Here is a 20,675-nt window from a genome sequence, read left to right as displayed (position 1 = left end):
TGACCCTTCTGGGAAGAGAAGTTCGAGCAGGCAGAAGCAGCGGCTCCACTGGCCAGGCCCAGCTCGGAAAACTCCCAGCACGGCTGGCTGACGGTCACTGTCGTTGCAGAGCTTCCCACGTGATGAGGCCGAGGACGGGGACACCCCGTCCACCTCCCGGAGGGAGGGGTCGGAGCACCACCCCCCCGCCCGTGAGGCCCAGTGCAGGCTCCAGGTGAGCGTGCCCACGGAGGCATCAGCCCCACCGGGGGCGAAGCGGAGGCGGGGAAGGCCTGCTGCCGAGACACCGCCCAGGATACACCCGGCGGCCCAGTCTGAGGCTGCCACGGAGCTCAGCACACCCGGCTCCGACCCAGAGTCCCGAGAACCCCGGCCTCTGAGGCAGCAGGAGGACCTGGAGCCCAGCACGCCAGAGCACAGAGGTGAGGACGCTGGGGCTGGTGCACGGGAGTGTGTGGGGAGGGGGTGCTGAGCTACACACGGACGAGTCCCCGAAAGATGCTGCTGGGCCTGCAGCAAGCGCTGGCCTCACACCCCCACCCCCATCTTGCACACTTCAGTCCCAAAAGACATCCGACCCTGGGTATTCTTTGGGAATCTCTTGGAAGCTTTCTGTCCCGGGATACGCACATGCCAAGGCTGGCCTGTGGGCAAACTTTGCTTCTCCCCCAGCTCTAGCACTGGCCTCCAACTGGAACCAGGCTCTACTTCCCAGACCTGTCCCTACAGAGGTGGTGGCTCCAGGTGCAGGACCCAGGGATCCACCGAGGCCAGATGGAGAACCGAGACTTGTCCTCGCAGAGACACCAGGCCAGCTGGGTACTGGCCAGCACACCGGGCAGATCGGATCTCCGTGCCTGCAGGGCCCCCAGCCCCAGGCACTGATGTCCCACCCCCTCAGCCAGAACCTCCACCTCCACGTGCACCTGTACCTGCTCGGGCTTTGGCAGGAGAACCCGAGGCAGAGGAGGAGTCACCGCCTCGGCAGGGAGAGCCTGCCCTGGCTCCCGCGCAACACCCAGACGCCGACGATGACTCACTCGCCCCTGCAGGAAGAACGAGCCCCCGCTCTGGGCAGAGACCCAGAGCCCTTGCCGGAAACACCACGTCCAGGGGAGCGGTCGGCTCTGCAGCCTCCATCCCTGTCTGCTCACCGTGGACGCCGGCAACTCGGTCTGCCCCCAGGGGACATGGAGTTCCTTTCCCCTGAACTGCTTTGCATTTGGTTTGTTTCCACCTTTCTGGTGATGTTTTATTTTGTGTATGGTTTCCTGTATTTCTCTTGGTTAAGTTGGGATTAGTAAACTTTGTCATCATTGTTGCAATTTGGGAACACTGTTGTGTAACTCTGGTGATACTGTGTTACCATCCCACTTTGTAGTTTCAGACCCGTTCGATCTTTATGCCCCACCCCCCAACAAAGCCTGGATTCAAGGCAAGCACGCCCTGTTCATCCCTCCCCCCGATCCTGAACACAATTTCATCTTTTCTTTCTGCATTCCTTCCTATATTCTTGGTGTCCCCAATCAATGACTCTCAGTGAAATGACTGAAGGAGTTTTTTTCGGACTCTCCACCTACTGTAAGACTCCATTGGAGAGTTCTCATTTGTATGTCATTTGAACTAGCCTTTGATAGCTGAAAGGACGGTGTACGTCCTTTCAAGATATCATGTGCCAAACGAAGCCCTTTTGGCAAATGCCATCATTATCTCCAGGCAGGCATTGCTGTTTGAAGGGTGACATCTCAGCCAGAAGGCAGAGGCTGAGCTCCTCTTGTTGCACCAGCTCCCAAAAGAAGCCAAGAAAGGGAGCTGGAACAACAAACCACCCCAACGCCCAGGAAAGCGTTCTTCACGACAGAAGGCTAGAAAATGACCCAACAACCTTGTGGCCCAGAACCCCTCTAAAAAATCACTGTTCCATAAAAAAGAGAAACACATGGGAAGTTCCAAGGAGAGGCAATGCCCATGGCCAGTGTACTTTAGAGACGGCCTGACCGCTCCGGGGAAGACACGCACCGACGGAACCCCTTGGGAAACAGCAGTGATAGTCCTCACCGTCGTAAGGGTTTCCTCTGGGGACAACCTGCCCTGGGCACCACATGAGGGAGCAGACCGGCTTCTCTTCCTCTGCCCCCACACCATTCACTCATGAAGGCAGCTCAGGTGTTCTCATGCCCTGCCTGCCTGCCTGCCTGCCTGGCTCATCCGTGAGCTGTGCCCACCTCCAGGGCAGGACTCCACCTTCTCCTCTCTGTGTACCGTGAATCTGCACACAGTGGGCTTTCAGAACCTTAGGAGACTTGAGCCATTCCCACTGGAGCCAGAACCCTCCCCAGGAAGGAAAACAGCTGTGGAGTCATTTTGGCCCCAGCACTGGTTCCCAAACCCTGGCGGCTCCTACAGCCTCTACGGTGTGAAGAGGGAGGTCCCTTTTGACAGAGCTTTCCGGCTGTCAGATCTAAGCTGTTGTTTCCCTGTCAGCTGTGTCTCTTCCGTTGCAGCCAGGTGGGCCACGCTGCTCCAAAGGAGCTCACAAGCTGAGTTGCAAGGGAGGTATTGAGAGGACAGGGATGGCTACAACGTGCTGCAAACTGAGTGAGGGTCCCCACAATCCTCAGCAAAGGTCTGTGGTGTGCAAGTGGGGAGTAGAGGGCCCCCAAGTTCCAAAGGAAGGGAGGTACTCGGGAGCTGAAGCCCTTGGCTGCTGTGGTAGCAGCTGCAGATGGCAGCTCGTCCACAGTGCACTTCGAATGAGGTCATATGAGCGGGACTCTGGAAATGGCTCCGAAATCCAGAGAAAGGGGTCAGGGTATGTGGGAATCCGGCGGGGGTGGGGGGTGGATGAAGGAAGGTGTCCTTCCCCTCTCCAGTGCAATTTGGTTTGGTGAGTCTCAAAGCTACCAGATGGCACTTCCCAAGTCAGGCCCCCGCAGGAATCAGGGTGGGCTGCGTGCCTCGGCCCCTGCCACAGGGACAAGCCACACCACTGGCCTCCCTGAGCTCAAATGGCCGGATCTGGGGGTTCTGTCTGGGTGCACACCTCCTTGCTGTGGCCAAGTTCCCCCCTTCTCTGAGCACCAGCTTCATCCTCTCGAAGGAGGACATCGATTGCTACCTTGGCACGTTACTCTCTTCATCCTGTGAAGACTCATTAGGCTTATCCTACAATTACTAGCTGGCCCGAAGAGATATCTCCTGAATCCAGATTAAGCTGGAGTCTCCCAGGCTCATCTGGCATGTCTTCCCTGAAGTCTGCCAAAACCCACACCCTTGCATTTCCAGGGACTCCCCTTAGCCAGCTGGGCAGAAAACCCAGCATGCTTCAAACAAGCTGACAGACAAGCGGGAGAGGACTCACGGGCAGACGGCCTCCCTCAGGTCTCGGGTGGAGCTCTGGGACCACAGCAGCAACGGGCCATCCCAGCCCCTGGGCTCAGCAGCGCCCTCATTCTCAGGCCGGCGGCTCTGCCCTGAGGGGAGCAGGAAGGTCACCAACTGCCGCAGGCGGACCTCAAGCCCCTCCCACTGCTGGAGCCTGACCTCCCCCGGCCCCACCCCTTCCCCTACCCCAGCAGGACGAGAGCTCGTCTTCCCCTGGCTTCCAACGTGAGGCCCGGCCCTGGGCCCCGATTGGGCACTGCCCCAGTCCGGAGCCAATCACAGTGGCCAGGGAGGTGGAACGCACCGATTGGCCAGGGCCAGGTCATGTGACCATGCTCCCCAGGAAACTCAAATATTACCAAGATTCCCTAACAAACCAATGAACAAAATTATCCAGTAAACGCAAACCGTACTTTTTAATGAGGCCAATGTCACAGAAAAAAAAAAAAATGCTTCACAATGAACTGCTCAAGGAAGCTACTAAATAAACTTTCAGAAAAGTTAAGTCGTTTTTTTTTTTTTTTTTTTAATAGGGTGACGGAGAGCTATACCTTTCCCATCTATGTGAATTTAGGTTTAAACTAGATTTCCCTTGGCTATTATATAAGACAAAAAACCCCACATCACCCCCTTTCACTACCCCCACCCCCAAAAAGTGTTTTAGTCTATTGAGTTTTTGTGTCCTCAGTTGTGTCTGATTCACGGCAACTCACGAACTCTACACAGCCAGGCTCTTCCGTCCATGGAATTCAGGGCAATTTTTTTCTGTCACAGTAAATGCCCACCCTGGGTGATCCAAAGGCAAGGGCTCAGAGGCTCCTGAGAGAATAACTCCTTTCAGCTGAGCACAGAGCTGGCTCCTCACTGGGATGCCTGTGGCCTGGGGCTCCCAGAGGGGACAGCAGCACTCGCCCCACCGTGTGGTCACTGCTGCAAGTGCAGGCTGCTCCTCACTCCCCCTTGACAGTGTCCCTGAGGGCAGAACAGTGTGAATCTACTCAAGGTGGAAATGCAAACTCCGATGCAACCAAACTTCCCACAAGGTCTCCAAAACCACTCAGGAACAGGGAATTGGAAACTGCAGGGCATGACATGAATGGAGATGGAGACTTGACACCTTACACCGAGTTCACTTCCAGTTATCCCTAGACAAAGTTTCCATGAAAACTTGTCACAAATCTAGAAGAACAATGAGCAGAAACCGGACACGTGCTTTGAGTCTTCACACACAAAACTAAAAGGCAGTCCACAAAACAACCCAGAGAATACAGTGGACTTTGCAAAATCAAAGATATCTACCGTGGGAAAGACCTCATTACAAAAGCAAAAGACAGGTCATACATCGCGAGACGAATGAGTGGAAACACAAAGCTTCTCAAGGACGTGTCTCCAAACAGACAAAGAACACCAACACAACAAGCCTGTGAAAACTAGGGAAAGGTCTGAAGGGACGCCAGACTGAGGAAGACACACACAGAGTATCCCGGATGATGTCCAGCACTGAGGGCCTGAAGAAACAACAGTCTAGTTGCACTCCCTCAGGCCTGTGTGACCCTGGATGAGGCCTCTGTTTCCCGGTGGCTCTGAGAGATGGACAGGGAGGAAGGGGAAGAGAAATCACTTGCACTTCTAATACTCACAGCAAAGTCTTCCAATGAGAAGGGAATTATCACCCCCACTGACAATGCCATTCACTGAAGTGATACCCACGAGTCCATCTAACCCAGAAGGGAAGGAAGGACCTGTTCTCACAAAACGGCGAGAGATGGAAGAAAGAAGATCAAGCCCACACCAATCACTGGAAAGAGAAGCTGTGCTCAGGGCTTGAAAGAATTCCTATTGGGAAAATGATGTCACAGCCCCACAAGGCAATCCACAGCTTCGATGCTATTCCTCCCAAAATGCCAATGCATGTTCGCACCGAACAAAGAATTGCAAAAGGGGTTACGGAAACAGAAAAGAGCCTAAATTGTCAATACAATCCGACAAAAAAGCCCCGATACGGACGTCCAAGGTTGTGTGAAAGGAAATTAGACGACCAAACTAGGATCCTCAGGAGAGTATCGGAGAAGGCGATGGCGACCCACTCCAGTACTCTTGCCTGGAAAATGCCCTGGACGGAGGAGCCTGGTAGGCTGCAGGCCATGGGGTCGCGCAGAGTCAGACACGACTGAAGTGACTTAGCCGCAGCGGCAGCAGCAGGACAGTATGCTATTGGGAATACAACAACACACACAGATCCAGATCGATGGAATAAAGTTGAGGGTCCAGAAACAAACCCCGGCATCCAAGGTCAACTCATCTCTGACACAGAAGGGGAGAATATCCAAATGGGAACAAGAAAGCCTCTTCAATCAATGTCCATGGGAAAACCAGACAGCTACATCTGAAGAACGCTATTGGTTTTGATCTCACACCACCTCAATATCGGGGAAAAACCTCACCCTAAAGACTGATGTCATGAGATAGCTAGAAAGAAGCGTAGGTCAAAGGCTCCTTAACATCAGAGTCTCCTTGCCATTTGCTGGGCGGAGGTAGAAATGGGTCTCTTCAAGTAAGGGAAAGAGGGAAACCAAGTACACCAATGGGTTTCCATCCAATGGAACCTCTTCACAACAGAGAAGCTAAGCATTCACAAATGCAAAAGATAGGAAACGGAACATGAGAGACTCCTTGCAAGTGGTGTGTCTGAGAAGGGGTTCATATGGAAAGAGACGAAGAATGCACAGCACTCAGATTCCAAGAAACACCACCACCACCCTTGACCCTTCCCCCATGACCAACTCCGACCTAAAGCCTTTCTCTCCCTCTAACCTATCCCTAAAACATAACCCTCATCTAATCATATACATGTGCATTCCTAGCATCCATCCATCCACACACGAGAGAGAAAGAGGAAGACACAGACTGAATCGAGAAAGGAAAAGAGAGGGACACAGCCAGAGAGAGACACGGAACCAAAGAGAGGAAAGGAGTCGATGGTCCAGACTTTTCATCAATCTGTCTCGAAGGTAGAAGCAATGACAGCGCCCATCCACCCCAGAAGGGGGAAACGGACGGAAGGTTTGGAGAGGAAAAGACAAGAACGCAGGGAGCCATTAGAAGCTCAGCCACCCGCAGAAGCCGAGCTGGGACACTTGAACAGAATCTCAACGGAAACAGAGGACCAGAAAGTTGGCTACTCTTTTCTATCAGAGAGGGAGACCTTCGAGACTTCCTTTCGGTCCTCCAACTTGCATGCGGGGTCTCCAAACAGTCAGGAGGGGGAGTGCTTTTCCTGGGTACCACGGCGCATCCAGGCCTCGTTCTGCCCCATTCTGTGCTGTGTCAGCCCTGGATGGAGTCTTTCTTTCTGAAGTCTCAGCGCACAAGCTCCACGTGATATCAGCCCCAGGTGGAAAGGCATGGAGCTGCTCGTAGGCCGACAGACCTAGGAAACAGATGGGAGAATGACCCCCACTCTGCAGATGGAGAGACCGGGGAAACCCTGAGGGGCATATGCTTGTCCAGGGCCACACCACTTATGAGAAGAAGGAGCCTGGTCTGAGAGCAGCGGGGTCCTCGGAGCTCAGGCCCTGGCTGCACCCAGGCCTCCCCAGGGCTGTGGGCTGGGCTGTGTGGCTGTCACTGTGCCTGCACATGGCCTAAGGGGGGTGGTCGAGCAGTCAGAAACCCAGAGATTCCCTTGCGAAGTTTTGGGGAAGGGACCTCAGCACGAACCCCAGGAAATGATGTCACCTGCCGGCAACAGAACCCAACAGAACCCGCAACCCGGGTATCCAGGCCTCCAGAGCGGAGAGGAGCCCCCAGCCAGATCACTTGCTGCCAGGATGTTCTGCTGCTTGCCCCTGCCCAGAGGCCGGGGCCTCAGGAGAGCTCACAGGCAGTGTGCGTGGGCACCCTGTCGACGTTGGCTCAGGGCACCCCCGAGAGGCCTCTGGCCCTTTGCCCAGAGAAACAGAAAGGTAACACGGGGAGCCCCAGGCGGGGCCAGGCCACCTCTCCCATGCCACCCGGAAACACCGGGTCCTTTGCCTGTGTGTGTGGATGCGGGTTTCTCGGGGTGTGTCTCCCTCAAGGAAGCCCAGGCGGATGTGGGGTCAGAAGCCTGCGGACAAGTTGTGTCCACACCCCAGGGGAGAGCAGGCTGGGTGGGATGGGGAGAGTGCGGGCAGCGCCGGCCGCCCAGGCTGACCTCACACCCTCAGGTGGGTCTCTTTCCTCCCGGGTGGGGATCTGAGCAGACACACGTCTCTGACCCTTCTGGGAAGAGAAGTTCGAGCAGGCAGAAGCAGCGGCTCCACTGGCCAGGCCCAGCTCGGAAAACTCCCAGCACGGCTGGCTGACGGTCACTGTCGTTGCAGAGCTTCCCACGTGATGAGGCCGAGGACGGGGACACCCCGTCCACCTCCCGGAGGGAGGGGTCGGAGCACCACCCCCCCGCCCGTGAGGCCCAGTGCAGGCTCCAGGTGAGCGTGCCCACGGAGGCATCAGCCCCACCGGGGGCGAAGCGGAGGCGGGGAAGGCCTGCTGCCGAGACACCGCCCAGGATACACCCGGCGGCCCAGTCTGAGGCTGCCACGGAGCTCAGCACACCCGGCTCCGACCCAGAGTCCCGAGAACCCCGGCCTCTGAGGCAGCAGGAGGACCTGGAGCCCAGCACGCCAGAGCACAGAGGTGAGGACGCTGGGGCTGGTGCACGGGAGTGTGTGGGGAGGGGGTGCTGAGCTACACACGGACGAGTCCCCGAAAGATGCTGCTGGGCCTGCAGCAAGCGCTGGCCTCACACCCCCATCCCCATCTTGCACACTTCAGTCCCAAAAGACATCCGACCCTGGGTATTCTTTGGGAATCTCTTGGAAGCTTTCTGTCCCGGGATACGCACATGCCAAGGCTGGCCTGTGGGCAAACTTTGCTTCTCCCCCAGCTCTAGCACTGGCCTCCAACTGGAACCAGGCTCTACTTCCCAGACCTGTCCCTACAGAGGTGGTGGCTCCAGGTGCAGGACCCAGGGATCCACCGAGGCCAGATGGAGAACCAAGACTTGTCCTCGCAGAGACACCAGGCCAGCTGGGTACTGGCCAGCACACCGGGCAGATCGGATCTCCGTGCCTGCAGGGCCCCCAGCCCCAGGCACTGATGTCCCACCCCCTCAGCCAGAACCTCCACCTCCACGTGCACCTGTACCTGCTCGGGCTTTGGCAGGAGAACCCGAGGCAGAGGAGGAGTCACCGCCTCGGCAGGGAGAGCCTGCCCTGGCTCCCGCGCAACACCCAGACGCCGACGATGACTCACTCGCCCCTGCAGGAAGAACGAGCCCCCGCTCTGGGCAGAGACCCAGAGCCCTTGCCGGAAACACCACGTCCAGGGGAGCGGTCGGCTCTGCAGCCTCCATCCCTGTCTGCTCACCGTGGACGCCGGCAACTCGGTCTGCCCCCAGGGGACATGGAGTTCCTTTCCCCTGAACTGCTTTGCATTTGGTTTGTTTCCACCTTTCTGGTGATGTTTTATTTTGTGTATGGTTTCCTGTATTTCTCTTGGTTAAGTTGGGATTAGTAAACTTTTTCATCATTGTTGCAATTTGGGAACACTGTTGTGTAACTCTGGTGATACTGTGTTACCATCCCACTTTGTAGTTTCAGACCCGTTCGATCTTTATGCCCCACCCCCCAACAAAGCCTGGATTCAAGGCAAGCACGCCCTGTTCATCCCTCCCCCCGATCCTGAACACAATTTCATCTTTTCTTTCTGCATTCCTTCCTATATTCTTGGTGTCCCCAATCAATGACTCTCAGTGAAATGACTGAAGGAGTTTTTTTCGGACTCTCCACCTACTGTAAGACTCCATTGGAGAGTTCTCATTTGTATGTCATTTGAACTAGCCTTTGATAGCTGAAAGGACGTTGTACGTCCTTTCAAGATATCATGTGCCAAACGAAGCCCTTTTGGCAAATGCCATCATTATCTCCAGGCAGGCATTGCTGTTTGAAGGGTGACATCTCAGCCAGAAGGCAGAGGCTGAGCTCCTCTTGTTGCACCAGCTCCCAAAAGAAGCCAAGAAAGGGAGCTGGAACAACAAACCACCCCAACGCCCAGGAAAGCGTTCTTCACGACAGAAGGCTAGAAAATGACCCAACAACCTTGTGGCCCAGAACCCCTCTAAAAAATCACTGTTCCATAAAAAAGAGAAACACATGGGAAGTTCCAAGGAGAGGCAATGCCCATGGCCAGTGTACTTTAGAGACGGCCTGACCGCTCCGGGGAAGACACGCACCGACGGAACCCCTTGGGAAACAGCAGTGATAGTCCTCACCGTCGTAAGGGTTTCCTCTGGGGACAACCTGCCCTGGGCACCACATGAGGGAGCAGACCGGCTTCTCTTCCTCTGCCCCCACACCATTCACTCATGAAGGCAGCTCAGGTGTTCTCATGCCCTGCCTGCCTGCCTGCCTGCCTGGCTCATCCGTGAGCTGTGCCCACCTCCAGGGCAGGACTCCACCTTCTCCTCTCTGTGTACCGTGAATCTGCACACAGTGGGCTTTCAGAACCTTAGGAGACTTGAGCCATTCCCACTGGAGCCAGAACCCTCCCCAGGAAGGAAAACAGCTGTGGAGTCATTTTGGCCCCAGCACTGGTTCCCAAACCCTGGCGGCTCCTACAGCCTCTACGGTGTGAAGAGGGAGGTCCCTTTTGACAGAGCTTTCCGGCTGTCAGATCTAAGCTGTTGTTTCCCTGTCAGCTGTGTCTCTTCCGTTGCAGCCAGGTGGGCCACGCTGCTCCAAAGGAGCTCACAAGCTGAGTTGCAAGGGAGGTATTGAGAGGACAGGGATGGCTACAACGTGCTGCAAACTGAGTGAGGGTCCCCACAATCCTCAGCAAAGGTCTGTGGTGTGCAAGTGGGGAGTAGAGGGCCCCCAAGTTCCAAAGGAAGGGAGGTACTCGGGAGCTGAAGCCCTTGGCTGCTGTGGTAGCAGCTGCAGATGGCAGCTCGTCCACAGTGCACTTCGAATGAGGTCATATGAGCGGGACTCTGGAAATGGCTCCGAAATCCAGAGAAAGGGGTCAGGGTATGTGGGAATCCGGCGGGGGTGGGGGGTGGATGAAGGAAGGTGTCCTTCCCCTCTCCAGTGCAATTTGGTTTGGTGAGTCTCAAAGCTACCAGATGGCACTTCCCAAGTCAGGCCCCCGCAGGAATCAGGGTGGGCTGCGTGCCTCGGCCCCTGCCACAGGGACAAGCCACACCACTGGCCTCCCTGAGCTCAAATGGCCAGATCTGGGGGTTCTGTCTGGGTGCACACCTCCTTGCTGTGGCCAAGTTCCCCCCTTCTCTGAGCACCAGCTTCATCCTCTCGAAGGAGGACATCGATTGCTACCTTGGCACGTTACTCTCTTCATCCTGTGAAGACTCATTAGGCTTATCCTACAATTACTAGCTGGCCCGAAGAGATATCTCCTGAATCCAGATTAAGCTGGAGTCTCCCAGGCTCATCTGGCATGTCTTCCCTGAAGTCTGCCAAAACCCACACCCTTGCATTTCCAGGGACTCCCCTTAGCCAGCTGGGCAGAAAACCCAGCATGCTTCAAACAAGCTGACAGACAAGCGGGAGAGGACTCACGGGCAGACGGCCTCCCTCAGGTCTCGGGTGGAGCTCTGGGACCACAGCAGCAACGGGCCATCCCAGCCCCTGGGCTCAGCAGCGCCCTCATTCTCAGGCCGGCGGCTCTGCCCTGAGGGGAGCAGGAAGGTCACCAACTGCCGCAGGCGGACCTCAAGCCCCTCCCACTGCTGGAGCCTGACCTCCCCCGGCCCCACCCCTTCCCCTACCCCAGCAGGACGAGAGCTCGTCTTCCCCTGGCTTCCAACGTGAGGCCCGGCCCTGGGCCCCAATTGGGCACTGCCCCAGTCCGGAGCCAATCACAGTGGCCAGGGAGGTGGAACGCACCGATTGGCCAGGGCCAGGTCATGTGACCATGCTCCCCAGGAAACTCAAATATTACCAAGATTCCCTAACAAACCAATGAACAAAATTATCCAGTAAACGCAAACCGTACTTTTTAATCAGGCCAATGTCACAGAAAAAAAAAAAAATGCTTCACAATGAACTGCTCAAGGAAGCTACTAAATAAACTTTCAGAAAAGTTAAGTCGTTTTTTTTTTTTTTTTTTAATAGGGTGACGGAGAGCTATACCTTTCCCATCTATGTGAATTTAGGTTTAAACTAGATTTCCCTTGGCTATTATATAAGACAAAAAACCCCACATCACCCCCTTTCACTACCCCCACCCCCAAAAAGTGTTTTAGTCTATTGAGTTTTTGTGTCCTCAGTTGTGTCTGATTCACGGCAACTCACGAACTCTACACAGCCAGGCTCTTCCGTCCATGGAATTCAGGGCAATTTTTTTCTGTCACAGTAAATGCCCACCCTGGGTGATCCAAAGGCAAGGGCTCAGAGGCTCCTGAGAGAATAACTCCTTTCAGCTGAGCACAGAGCTGGCTCCTCACTGGGATGCCTGTGGCCTGGGGCTCCCAGAGGGGACAGCAGCACTCGCCCCACCGTGTGGTCACTGCTGCAAGTGCAGGCTGCTCCTCACTCCCCCTTGACAGTGTCCCTGAGGGCAGAACAGTGTGAATCTACTCAAGGTGGAAATGCAAACTCCGATGCAACCAAACTTCCCACAAGGTCTCCAAAACCACTCAGGAACAGGGAATTGGAAACTGCAGGGCATGACATGAATGGAGATGGAGACTTGACACCTTACACCGAGTTCACTTCCAGTTATCCCTAGACAAAGTTTCCATGAAAACTTGTCACAAATCTAGAAGAACAATGAGCAGAAACCGGACACGTGCTTTGAGTCTTCACACACAAAACTAAAAGGCAGTCCACAAAACAACCCAGAGAATACAGTGGACTTTGCAAAATCAAAGATATCTACCGTGGGAAAGACCTCATTACAAAAGCAAAAGACAGGTCATACATCGCGAGACGAATGAGTGGAAACACAAAGCTTCTCAAGGACGTGTCTCCAAACAGACAAAGAACACCAACACAACAAGCCTGTGAAAACTAGGGAAAGGTCTGAAGGGACGCCAGACTGAGGAAGACACACACAGAGTATCCCGGATGATGTCCAGCACTGAGGGCCTGAAGAAACAACAGTCTAGTTGCACTCCCTCAGGCCTGTGTGACCCTGGATGAGGCCTCTGTTTCCCGGTGGCTCTGAGAGATGGACAGGGAGGAAGGGGAAGAGAAATCACTTGCACTTCTAATACTCACAGCAAAGTCTTCCAATGAGAAGGGAATTATCACCCCCACTGACAATGCCATTCACTGAAGTGATACCCACGAGTCCATCTAACCCAGAAGGGAAGGAAGGACCTGTTCTCACAAAACGGCGAGAGATGGAAGAAAGAAGATCAAGCCCACACCAATCACTGGAAAAAGAAGCTGTGCTCAGGGCTTGAAAGAATTCCTATTGGGAAAATGATGTCACAGCCCCACAAGGCAATCCACAGCTTCGATGCTATTCCTCCCAAAATGCCAATGCATGTTCGCACCGAACAAAGAATTGCAAAAGGGGTTACGGAAACAGCAAAGAGCCTAAATTGTCAATACAATCCGACGAAAAAGCCCCGATACGGACGTCCAAGGTTGTGTGAAAGGAAATTAGACGACCAAACTAGGATCCTCAGGAGAGTATCGGAGAAGGCGATGGCGACCCACTCCAGTACTCTTGCCTGGAAAATGCCCTGGACGGAGGAGCCTGGTAGGCTGCAGGCCATGGGGTCGCGCAGAGTCAGACACGACTGAAGTGACTTAGCCGCAGCGGCAGCAGCAGGACAGTATGCTATTGGGAATACAACAACACACACAGATCCAGATCGATGGAATAAAGTTGAGGGTCCAGAAACAAACCCCGGCATCCAAGGTCAACTCATCTCTGACACAGAAGGGGAGAATATCCAAATGGGAACAAGAAAGCCTCTTCAATCAATGTCCATGGGAAAACCAGACAGCTACATCTGAAGAACGCTATTGGTTTTGATCTCACACCACCTCAATATCGGGGAAAAACCTCACCCTAAAGACTGATGTCATGAGATAGCTAGAAAGAAGCGTAGGTCAAAGGCTCCTTAACATCAGAGTCTCCTTGCCATTTGCTGGGCGGAGGTAGAAATGGGTCTCTTGAAGTAAGGGAAAGAGGGAAACCAAGTACACCAATGGGTTTCCATCCAATGGAACCTCTTCACAACAGAGAAGCTAAGCATTCACAAATGCAAAAGATAGGAAACGGAACATGAGAGACTCCTTGCAAGTGGTGTATCTGAGAAGGGGTTCATATGGAAAGAGACGAAGAATGCACAGCACTCAGATTCCAAGAAACACCACCACCACCCTTGACCCTTCCCCCATGACCAACTCCGACCTAAAGCCTTTCTCTCCCTCTAACCTATCCCTAAAACATAACCCTCATCTAATCATATACATGTGCATTCCTAGCATCCATCCATCCACACACGAGAGAGAAAGAGGAAGACACAGACTGAATCGAGAAAGGAAAAGAGAGGGACACAGCCAGAGAGAGACACGGAACCAAAGAGAGGAAAGGAGTCGATGGTCCAGACTTTTCATCAATCTGTCTCGAAGGTAGAAGCAATGACAGCGCCCATCCACCCCAGAAGGGGGAAACGGACGGAAGGTTTGGAGAGGAAAAGACAAGAACGCAGGGAGCCATTAGAAGCTCAGCCACCCGCAGAAGCCGAGCTGGGACACTTGAACAGAATCTCAATGGAAACAGAGGACCAGAAAGTTGGCTACTCTTTTCTATCAGAGAGGGAGACCTTCGAGTCTTCCTTTCGGTCCTCCAACTTGCATGCGGGGTCTCCAAACAGTCAGGAGGGGGAGTGCCTTTTCCTGGGTACCACGGCGCATCCAGGCCTCGTTCTGCCCCATTCTGTGCTGTGTCAGCCCTGGATGGAGTCTTTCTTTCTGAAGTCTCAGCGCACAAGCTCCACGTGATATCAGCCCCAGGTGGAAAGGCATGGAGCTGCTCGTAGGCCGACAGACCTAGGAAACAGATGGGAGAATGACCCCCACTCTGCAGATGGAGAGACCGGGGAAACCCTGAGGGGCATATGCTTGTCCAGGGCCACACCACTTATGAGAAGAAGGAGCCTGGTCTGAGAGCAGCGGGGTCCTCGGAGCTCAGGCCCTGGCTGCACCCAGGCCTCCCCAGCGCTGTGGGCAGGGCTGTGTGGCTGTCACTGTGCCTGCACATGGCCTAAGGGGGGTGGTCGAGCAGTCAGAAACCCAGAGATTCCCTTGCGAAGTTTTGGGGAAGGGACCTCAGCACGAACCCCAGGAAATGATGTCACCTGCCGGCAACAGAACCCAACAGAACCCGCAACCCGGGTATCCAGGCCTCCAGAGCGGAGAGGAGCCCCCAGCCAGATCACTTGCTACCAGGATGTTCTGCTGCTTGCCCCTGCCCAGAGGCCGGGGCCTCAGGAGAGCTCACAGGCAGTGTGCGTGGGCACCCTGTCGACGTTGGCTCAGGGCACCCCCGAGAGGCCTCTGGCCCTTTGCCCAGAGAAACAGAAAGGTAACACGGGGAGCCCCAGGCGGGGCCAGGCCACCTCTCCCATGCCACCCGGAAACACCGGGTCCTTTGCCTGTGTGTGTGGATGCGGGTTTCTCGGGGTGTGTCTCCCTCAAGGAAGCCCAGGCGGATGTGGGGTCAGAAGCCTGCGGACAAGTTGTGTCCACACCCCAGGGGAGAGCAGGCTGGGTGGGATGGGGAGAGTGCGGGCAGCGCCGGCCGCCCAGGCTGACCTCACACCCTCAGGTGGGTCTCTTTCCTCCCGGGTGGGGATCTGAGCAGACACACGTCTCTGACCCTTCTGGGAAGAGAAGTTCGAGCAGGCAGAAGCAGCGGCTCCACTGGCCAGGCCCAGCTCGGAAAACTCCCAGCACGGCTGGCTGACGGTCACTGTCGTTGCAGAGCTTCCCACGTGATGAGGCCGAGGACGGGGACACCCCGTCCACCTCCCGGAGGGAGGGGTCGGAGCACCACCCCCCCGCCCGTGAGGCCCAGTGCAGGCTCCAGGTGAGCGTGCCCACGGAGGCATCAGCCCCACCGGGGGCGAAGCGGAGGCGGGGAAGGCCTGCTGCCGAGACACCGCCCAGGATACACCCGGCGGCCCAGTCTGAGGCTGCCACGGAGCTCAGCACACCCGGCTCCGACCCAGAGTCCCGAGAACCCCGGCCTCTGAGGCAGCAGGAGGACCTGGAGCCCAGCACGCCAGAGCACAGAGGTGAGGACGCTGGGGCTGGTGCACGGGAGTGTGTGGGGAGGGGGTGCTGAGCTACACACGGACGAGTCCCCGAAAGATGCTGCTGGGCCTGCAGCAAGCGCTGGCCTCACACCCCCACCCCCATCTTGCACACTTCAGTCCCAAAAGACATCCGACCCTGGGTATTCTTTGGGAATCTCTTGGAAGCTTTCTGTCCCGGGATACGCACATGCCAAGGCTGGCCTGTGGGCAAACTTTGCTTCTCCCCCAGCTCTAGCACTGGCCTCCAACTGGAACCAGGCTCTACTTCCCAGACCTGTCCCTACAGAGGTGGTGGCTCCAGGTGCAGGACCCAGGGATCCACCGAGGCCAGATGGAGAACCGAGACTTGTCCTCGCAGAGACACCAGGCCAGCTGGGTACTGGCCAGCACACCGGGCAGATCGGATCTCCGTGCCTGCAGGGCCCCCAGCCCCAGGCACTGATGTCCCACCCCCTCAGCCAGAACCTCCACCTCCACGTGCACCTGTACCTGCTCGGGCTTTGGCAGGAGAACCCGAGGCAGAGGAGGAGTCACCGCCTCGGCAGGGAGAGCCTGCCCTGGCTCCCGCGCAACACCCAGACGCCGACGATGACTCACTCGCCCCTGCAGGAAGAACGAGCCCCCGCTCTGGGCAGAGACCCAGAGCCCTTGCCGGAAACACCACGTCCAGGGGAGCGGTCGGCTCTGCAGCCTCCATCCCTGTCTGCTCACCGTGGACGCCGGCAACTCGGTCTGCCCCCAGGGGACATGGAGTTCCTTTCCCCTGAACTGCTTTGCATTTGGTTTGTTTCCACCTTTCTGGTGATGTTTTATTTTGTGTATGGTTTCCTGTATTTCTCTTGGTTAAGTTGGGATTAGTAAACTTTTTCATCATTGTTGCAATTTGGGAACACTGTTGTGTAACTCTGGTGATACTGTGTTACCATCCCACTTTGTAGTTTCAGACCCGTTCGATCTTTATGCCCCACCCCCCAACAAAGCCTGGATTCAAGGCAAGCACGCCCTGTTCATCCCTCCCCCCGATCCTGAACACAATTTCATCTTTTCTTTCTGCATTCCTTCCTATATTCTTGGTGTCCCCAATCAATGACTCTCAGTGAAATGACTGAAGGAGTTTTTTTCGGACTCTCCACCTACTGTAAGACTCCATTGGAGAGTTCTCATTTGTATGTCATTTGAACTAGCCTTTGATAGCTGAAAGGACGGTGTACGTCCTTTCAAGATATCATGTGCCAAACGAAGCCCTTTTGGCAAATGCCATCATTATCTCCAGGCAGGCATTGCTGTTTGAAGGGTGACATCTCAGCCAGAAGGCAGAGGCTGAGCTCCTCTTGTTGCACCAGCTCCCAAAAGAAGCCAAGAAAGGGAGCTGGAACAACAAACCACCCCAACGCCCAGGAAAGCGTTCTTCACGACAGAAGGCTAGAAAATGACCCAACAACCTTGTGGCCCAGAACCCCTCTAAAAAATCACTGTTCCATAAAAAAGAGAAACACATGGGAAGTTCCAAGGAGAGGCAATGCCCATGGCCAGTGTACTTTAGAGACGGCCTGACCGCTCCGGGGAAGACACGCACCGACGGAACCCCTTGGGAAACAGCAGTGATAGTCCTCACCGTCGTAAGGGTTTCCTCTGGGGACAACCTGCCCTGGGCACCACATGAGGGAGCAGACCGGCTTCTCTTCCTCTGCCCCCACACCATTCACTCATGAAGGCAGCTCAGGTGTTCTCATGCCCTGCCTGCCTGCCTGCCTGCCTGGCTCATCCGTGAGCTGTGCCCACCTCCAGGGCAGGACTCCACCTTCTCCTCTCTGTGTACCGTGAATCTGCACACAGTGGGCTTTCAGAACCTTAGGAGACTTGAGCCATTCCCACTGGAGCCAGAACCCTCCCCAGGAAGGAAAACAGCTGTGGAGTCATTTTGGCCCCAGCACTGGTTCCCAAACCCTGGCGGCTCCTACAGCCTCTACGGTGTGAAGAGGGAGGTCCCTTTTGACAGAGCTTTCCGGCTGTCAGATCTAAGCTGTTGTTTCCCTGTCAGCTGTGTCTCTTCCGTTGCAGCCAGGTGGGCCACGCTGCTCCAAAGGAGCTCACAAGCTGAGTTGCAAGGGAGGTATTGAGAGGACAGGGATGGCTACAACGTGCTGCAAACTGAGTGAGGGTCCCCACAATCCTCAGCAAAGGTCTGTGGTGTGCAAGTGGGGAGTAGAGGGCCCCCAAGTTCCAAAGGAAGGGAGGTACTCGGGAGCTGAAGCCCTTGGCTGCTGTGGTAGCAGCTGCAGATGGCAGCTCGTCCACAGTGCACTTCGAATGAGGTCATATGAGCGGGACTCTGGAAATGGCTCCGAAATCCAGAGAAAGGGGTCAGGGTATGTGGGAATCCGGCGGGGGTGGGGGGTGGATGAAGGAAGGTGTCCTTCCCCTCTCCAGTGCAATTTGGTTTGGTGAGTCTCAAAGCTACCAGATGGCACTTCCCAAGTCAGGCCCCCGCAGGAATCAGGGTGGGCTGCGTGCCTCGGCCCCTGCCACAGGGACAAGCCACACCACTGGCCTCCCTGAGCTCAAATGGCCGGATCTGGGGGTTCTGTCTGGGTGCACACCTCCTTGCTGTGGCCAAGTTCCCCCCTTCTCTGAGCACCAGCTTCATCCTCTCGAAGGAGGACATCGATTGCTACCTTGGCACGTTACTCTCTTCATCCTGTGAAGACTCATTAGGCTTATCCTACAATTACTAGCTGGCCCGAAGAGATATCTCCTGAATCCAGATTAAGCTGGAGTCTCCCAGGCTCATCTGGCATGTCTTCCCTGAAGTCTGCCAAAACCCACACCCTTGCATTTCCAGGGACTCCCCTTAGCCAGCTGGGCAGAAAACCCAGCATGCTTCAAACAAGCTGACAGACAAGCGGGAGAGGACTCACGGGCAGACGGCCTCCCTCAGGTCTCGGGTGGAGCTCTGGGACCACAGCAGCAACGGGCCATCCCAGCCCCTGGGCTCAGCAGCGCCCTCATTCTCAGGCCGGCGGCTCTGCCCTGAGGGGAGCAGGAAGGTCACCAACTGCCGCAGGCGGACCTCAAGCCCCTCCCACTGCTGGAGCCTGACCTCCCCCGGCCCCACCCCTTCCCCTACCCCAGCAGGACGAGAGCTCGTCTTCCCCTGGCTTCCAACGTGAGGCCCGGCCCTGGGCCCCGATTGGGCACTGCCCCAGTCCGGAGCCAATCACAGTGGCCAGGGAGGTGGAACGCACCGATTGGCCAGGGCCAGGTCATGTGACCATGCTCCCCAGGAAACTCAAATATTACCAAGATTCCCTAACAAACCAATGAACAAAATTATCCAGTAAACGCAAACCGTACTTTTTAATGAGGCCAATGTCACAGAAAAAAAAAAAAATGCTTCACAATGAACTGCTCAAGGAAGCTACTAAATAAACTTTCAGAAAAGTTAAGTCGTTTTTTTTTTTTTTTTTTTAATAGGGTGACGGAGAGCTATACCTTTCCCATCTATGTGAATTTAGGTTTAAACTAGATTTCCCTTGGCTATTATATAAGACAAAAAACCCCACATCACCCCCTTTCACTACCCCCACCCCCAAAAAGTGTTTTAGTCTATTGAGTTTTTGTGTCCTCAGTTGTGTCTGATTCACGGCAACTCACGAACTCTACACAGCCAGGCTCTTCCGTCCATGGAATTCAGGGCAATTTTTTTCTGTCACAGTAAATGCCCACCCTGGGTGATCCAAAGGCAAGGGCTCAGAGGCTCCTGAGAGAATAACTCCTTTCAGCTGAGCACAGAGCTGGCTCCTCACTGGGATGCCTGTGGCCTGGGGCTCCCAGAGGGGACAGCAGCACTCGCCCCACCGTGTGGTCACTGCTGCAAGTGCAGGCTGCTCCTCACTCCCCCTTGACAGTGTCCCTGAGGGCAGAACAGTGTGAATCTACTCAAGGTGGAAATGCAAACTCCGATGCAACCAAACTTCCCACAAGGTCTCCAAAACCACTCAGGAACAGGGAATTGGAAACTGCAGGGCATGACATGAATGGAGATGGAGACTTGACACCTTACACCGAGTTCACTTCCAGTTATCCCTAGACAAAGTTTCCATGAAAACTTGTCACAAATCTAGAAGAACAATGAGCAGAAACCGGACACGTGCTTTGAGTCTTCACACACAAAACTAAAAGGCAGTCCACAAAACAACCCAGAGAATACAGTGGACTTTGCAAAATCAAAGATATCTACCGTGGGAAAGACCTCATTACAAAAGCAAAAGACAGGTCATACATCGCGAGACGAATGAGTGGAAACACAAAGCTTCTCAAGGACGTGTCTCCAAACAGACAAAGAACACCAACACAACAAGCCTGTGAAAACTAGGGAAAGGTCTGAAGGGACGCCAGACTGAGGAAGACACACACAGAGTATCCCGGATGATGTCCAGCACTGAGGGCCTGAAGAAACAACAGTCTAGTTGCACTCCCTCAGGCCTGTGTGACCCTGGATGAGGCCTCTGTTTCCCGGTGGCTCTGAGAGATGGACAGGGAGGAAGGGGAAGAGAAATCACTTGCACTTCTAATACTCACAGCAAAGTCTTCCAATGAGAAGGGAATTATCACCCCCACTGACAATGCCATTCACTGAAGTGATACCCACGAGTCCATCTAACCCAGAAGGGAAGGAAGGACCTGTTCTCACAAAACGGCGAGAGATGGAAGAAAGAAGATCAAGCCCACACCAATCACTGGAAAGAGAAGCTGTGCTCAGGGCTTGAAAGAATTCCTATTGGGAAAATGATGTCACAGCCCCACAAGGCAATCCACAGCTTCGATGCTATTCCTCCCAAAATGCCAATGCATGTTCGCACCGAACAAAGAATTGCAAAAGGGGTTACGGAAACAGAAAAGAGCCTAAATTGTCAATACAATCCGACAAAAAAGCCCCGATACGGACGTCCAA

The 20,675-nt window shown here is 55.0% G+C and overlaps 1 protein-coding gene and 1 long non-coding RNA gene across 2 annotated transcripts; one reads left to right on the top strand and one right to left on the bottom strand.

The window, feature by feature from the left end:
- The first annotated feature begins 7,179 nt into the window (after window positions 1-7,179).
- Window positions 7,180-8,964, top strand: LOC145514034 (uncharacterized). The gene is made up of 3 exons (XM_081511118.1): window positions 7,180-7,349; window positions 7,749-8,061; window positions 8,312-8,964. Exons 1-3 carry the CDS (start codon window positions 7,215-7,217, stop codon window positions 8,938-8,940), a joined length of 1,077 nt encoding a protein of 358 aa, XP_081367244.1. The 5' UTR covers window positions 7,180-7,214; the 3' UTR covers window positions 8,941-8,964.
- On the bottom strand, window positions 8,890-18,751 carry LOC145514056 (uncharacterized). The gene is made up of 2 exons (XR_014059828.1): window positions 18,640-18,751; window positions 8,890-11,112 (listed from the first exon to the last, which is right to left on the bottom strand). It is a non-coding gene; the product is annotated as an uncharacterized LOC145514056 (long non-coding RNA).
- Between the last annotated feature and the right edge of the window lie 1,924 nt (window positions 18,752-20,675).

Source organism: Giraffa tippelskirchi, chromosome 7, assembly GCF_054371585.1.
Source record: "Giraffa tippelskirchi isolate mGirTip1 chromosome 7, T2T-mGirTip1v1.2.pri, whole genome shotgun sequence".
In the NCBI taxonomy this organism is placed as follows: Eukaryota; Metazoa; Chordata; class Mammalia; order Artiodactyla; family Giraffidae; genus Giraffa; species Giraffa tippelskirchi.
Note: the sequence above shows the minus strand (reverse complement) of the source record. Positions and strands in the feature narration are given on the sequence as shown.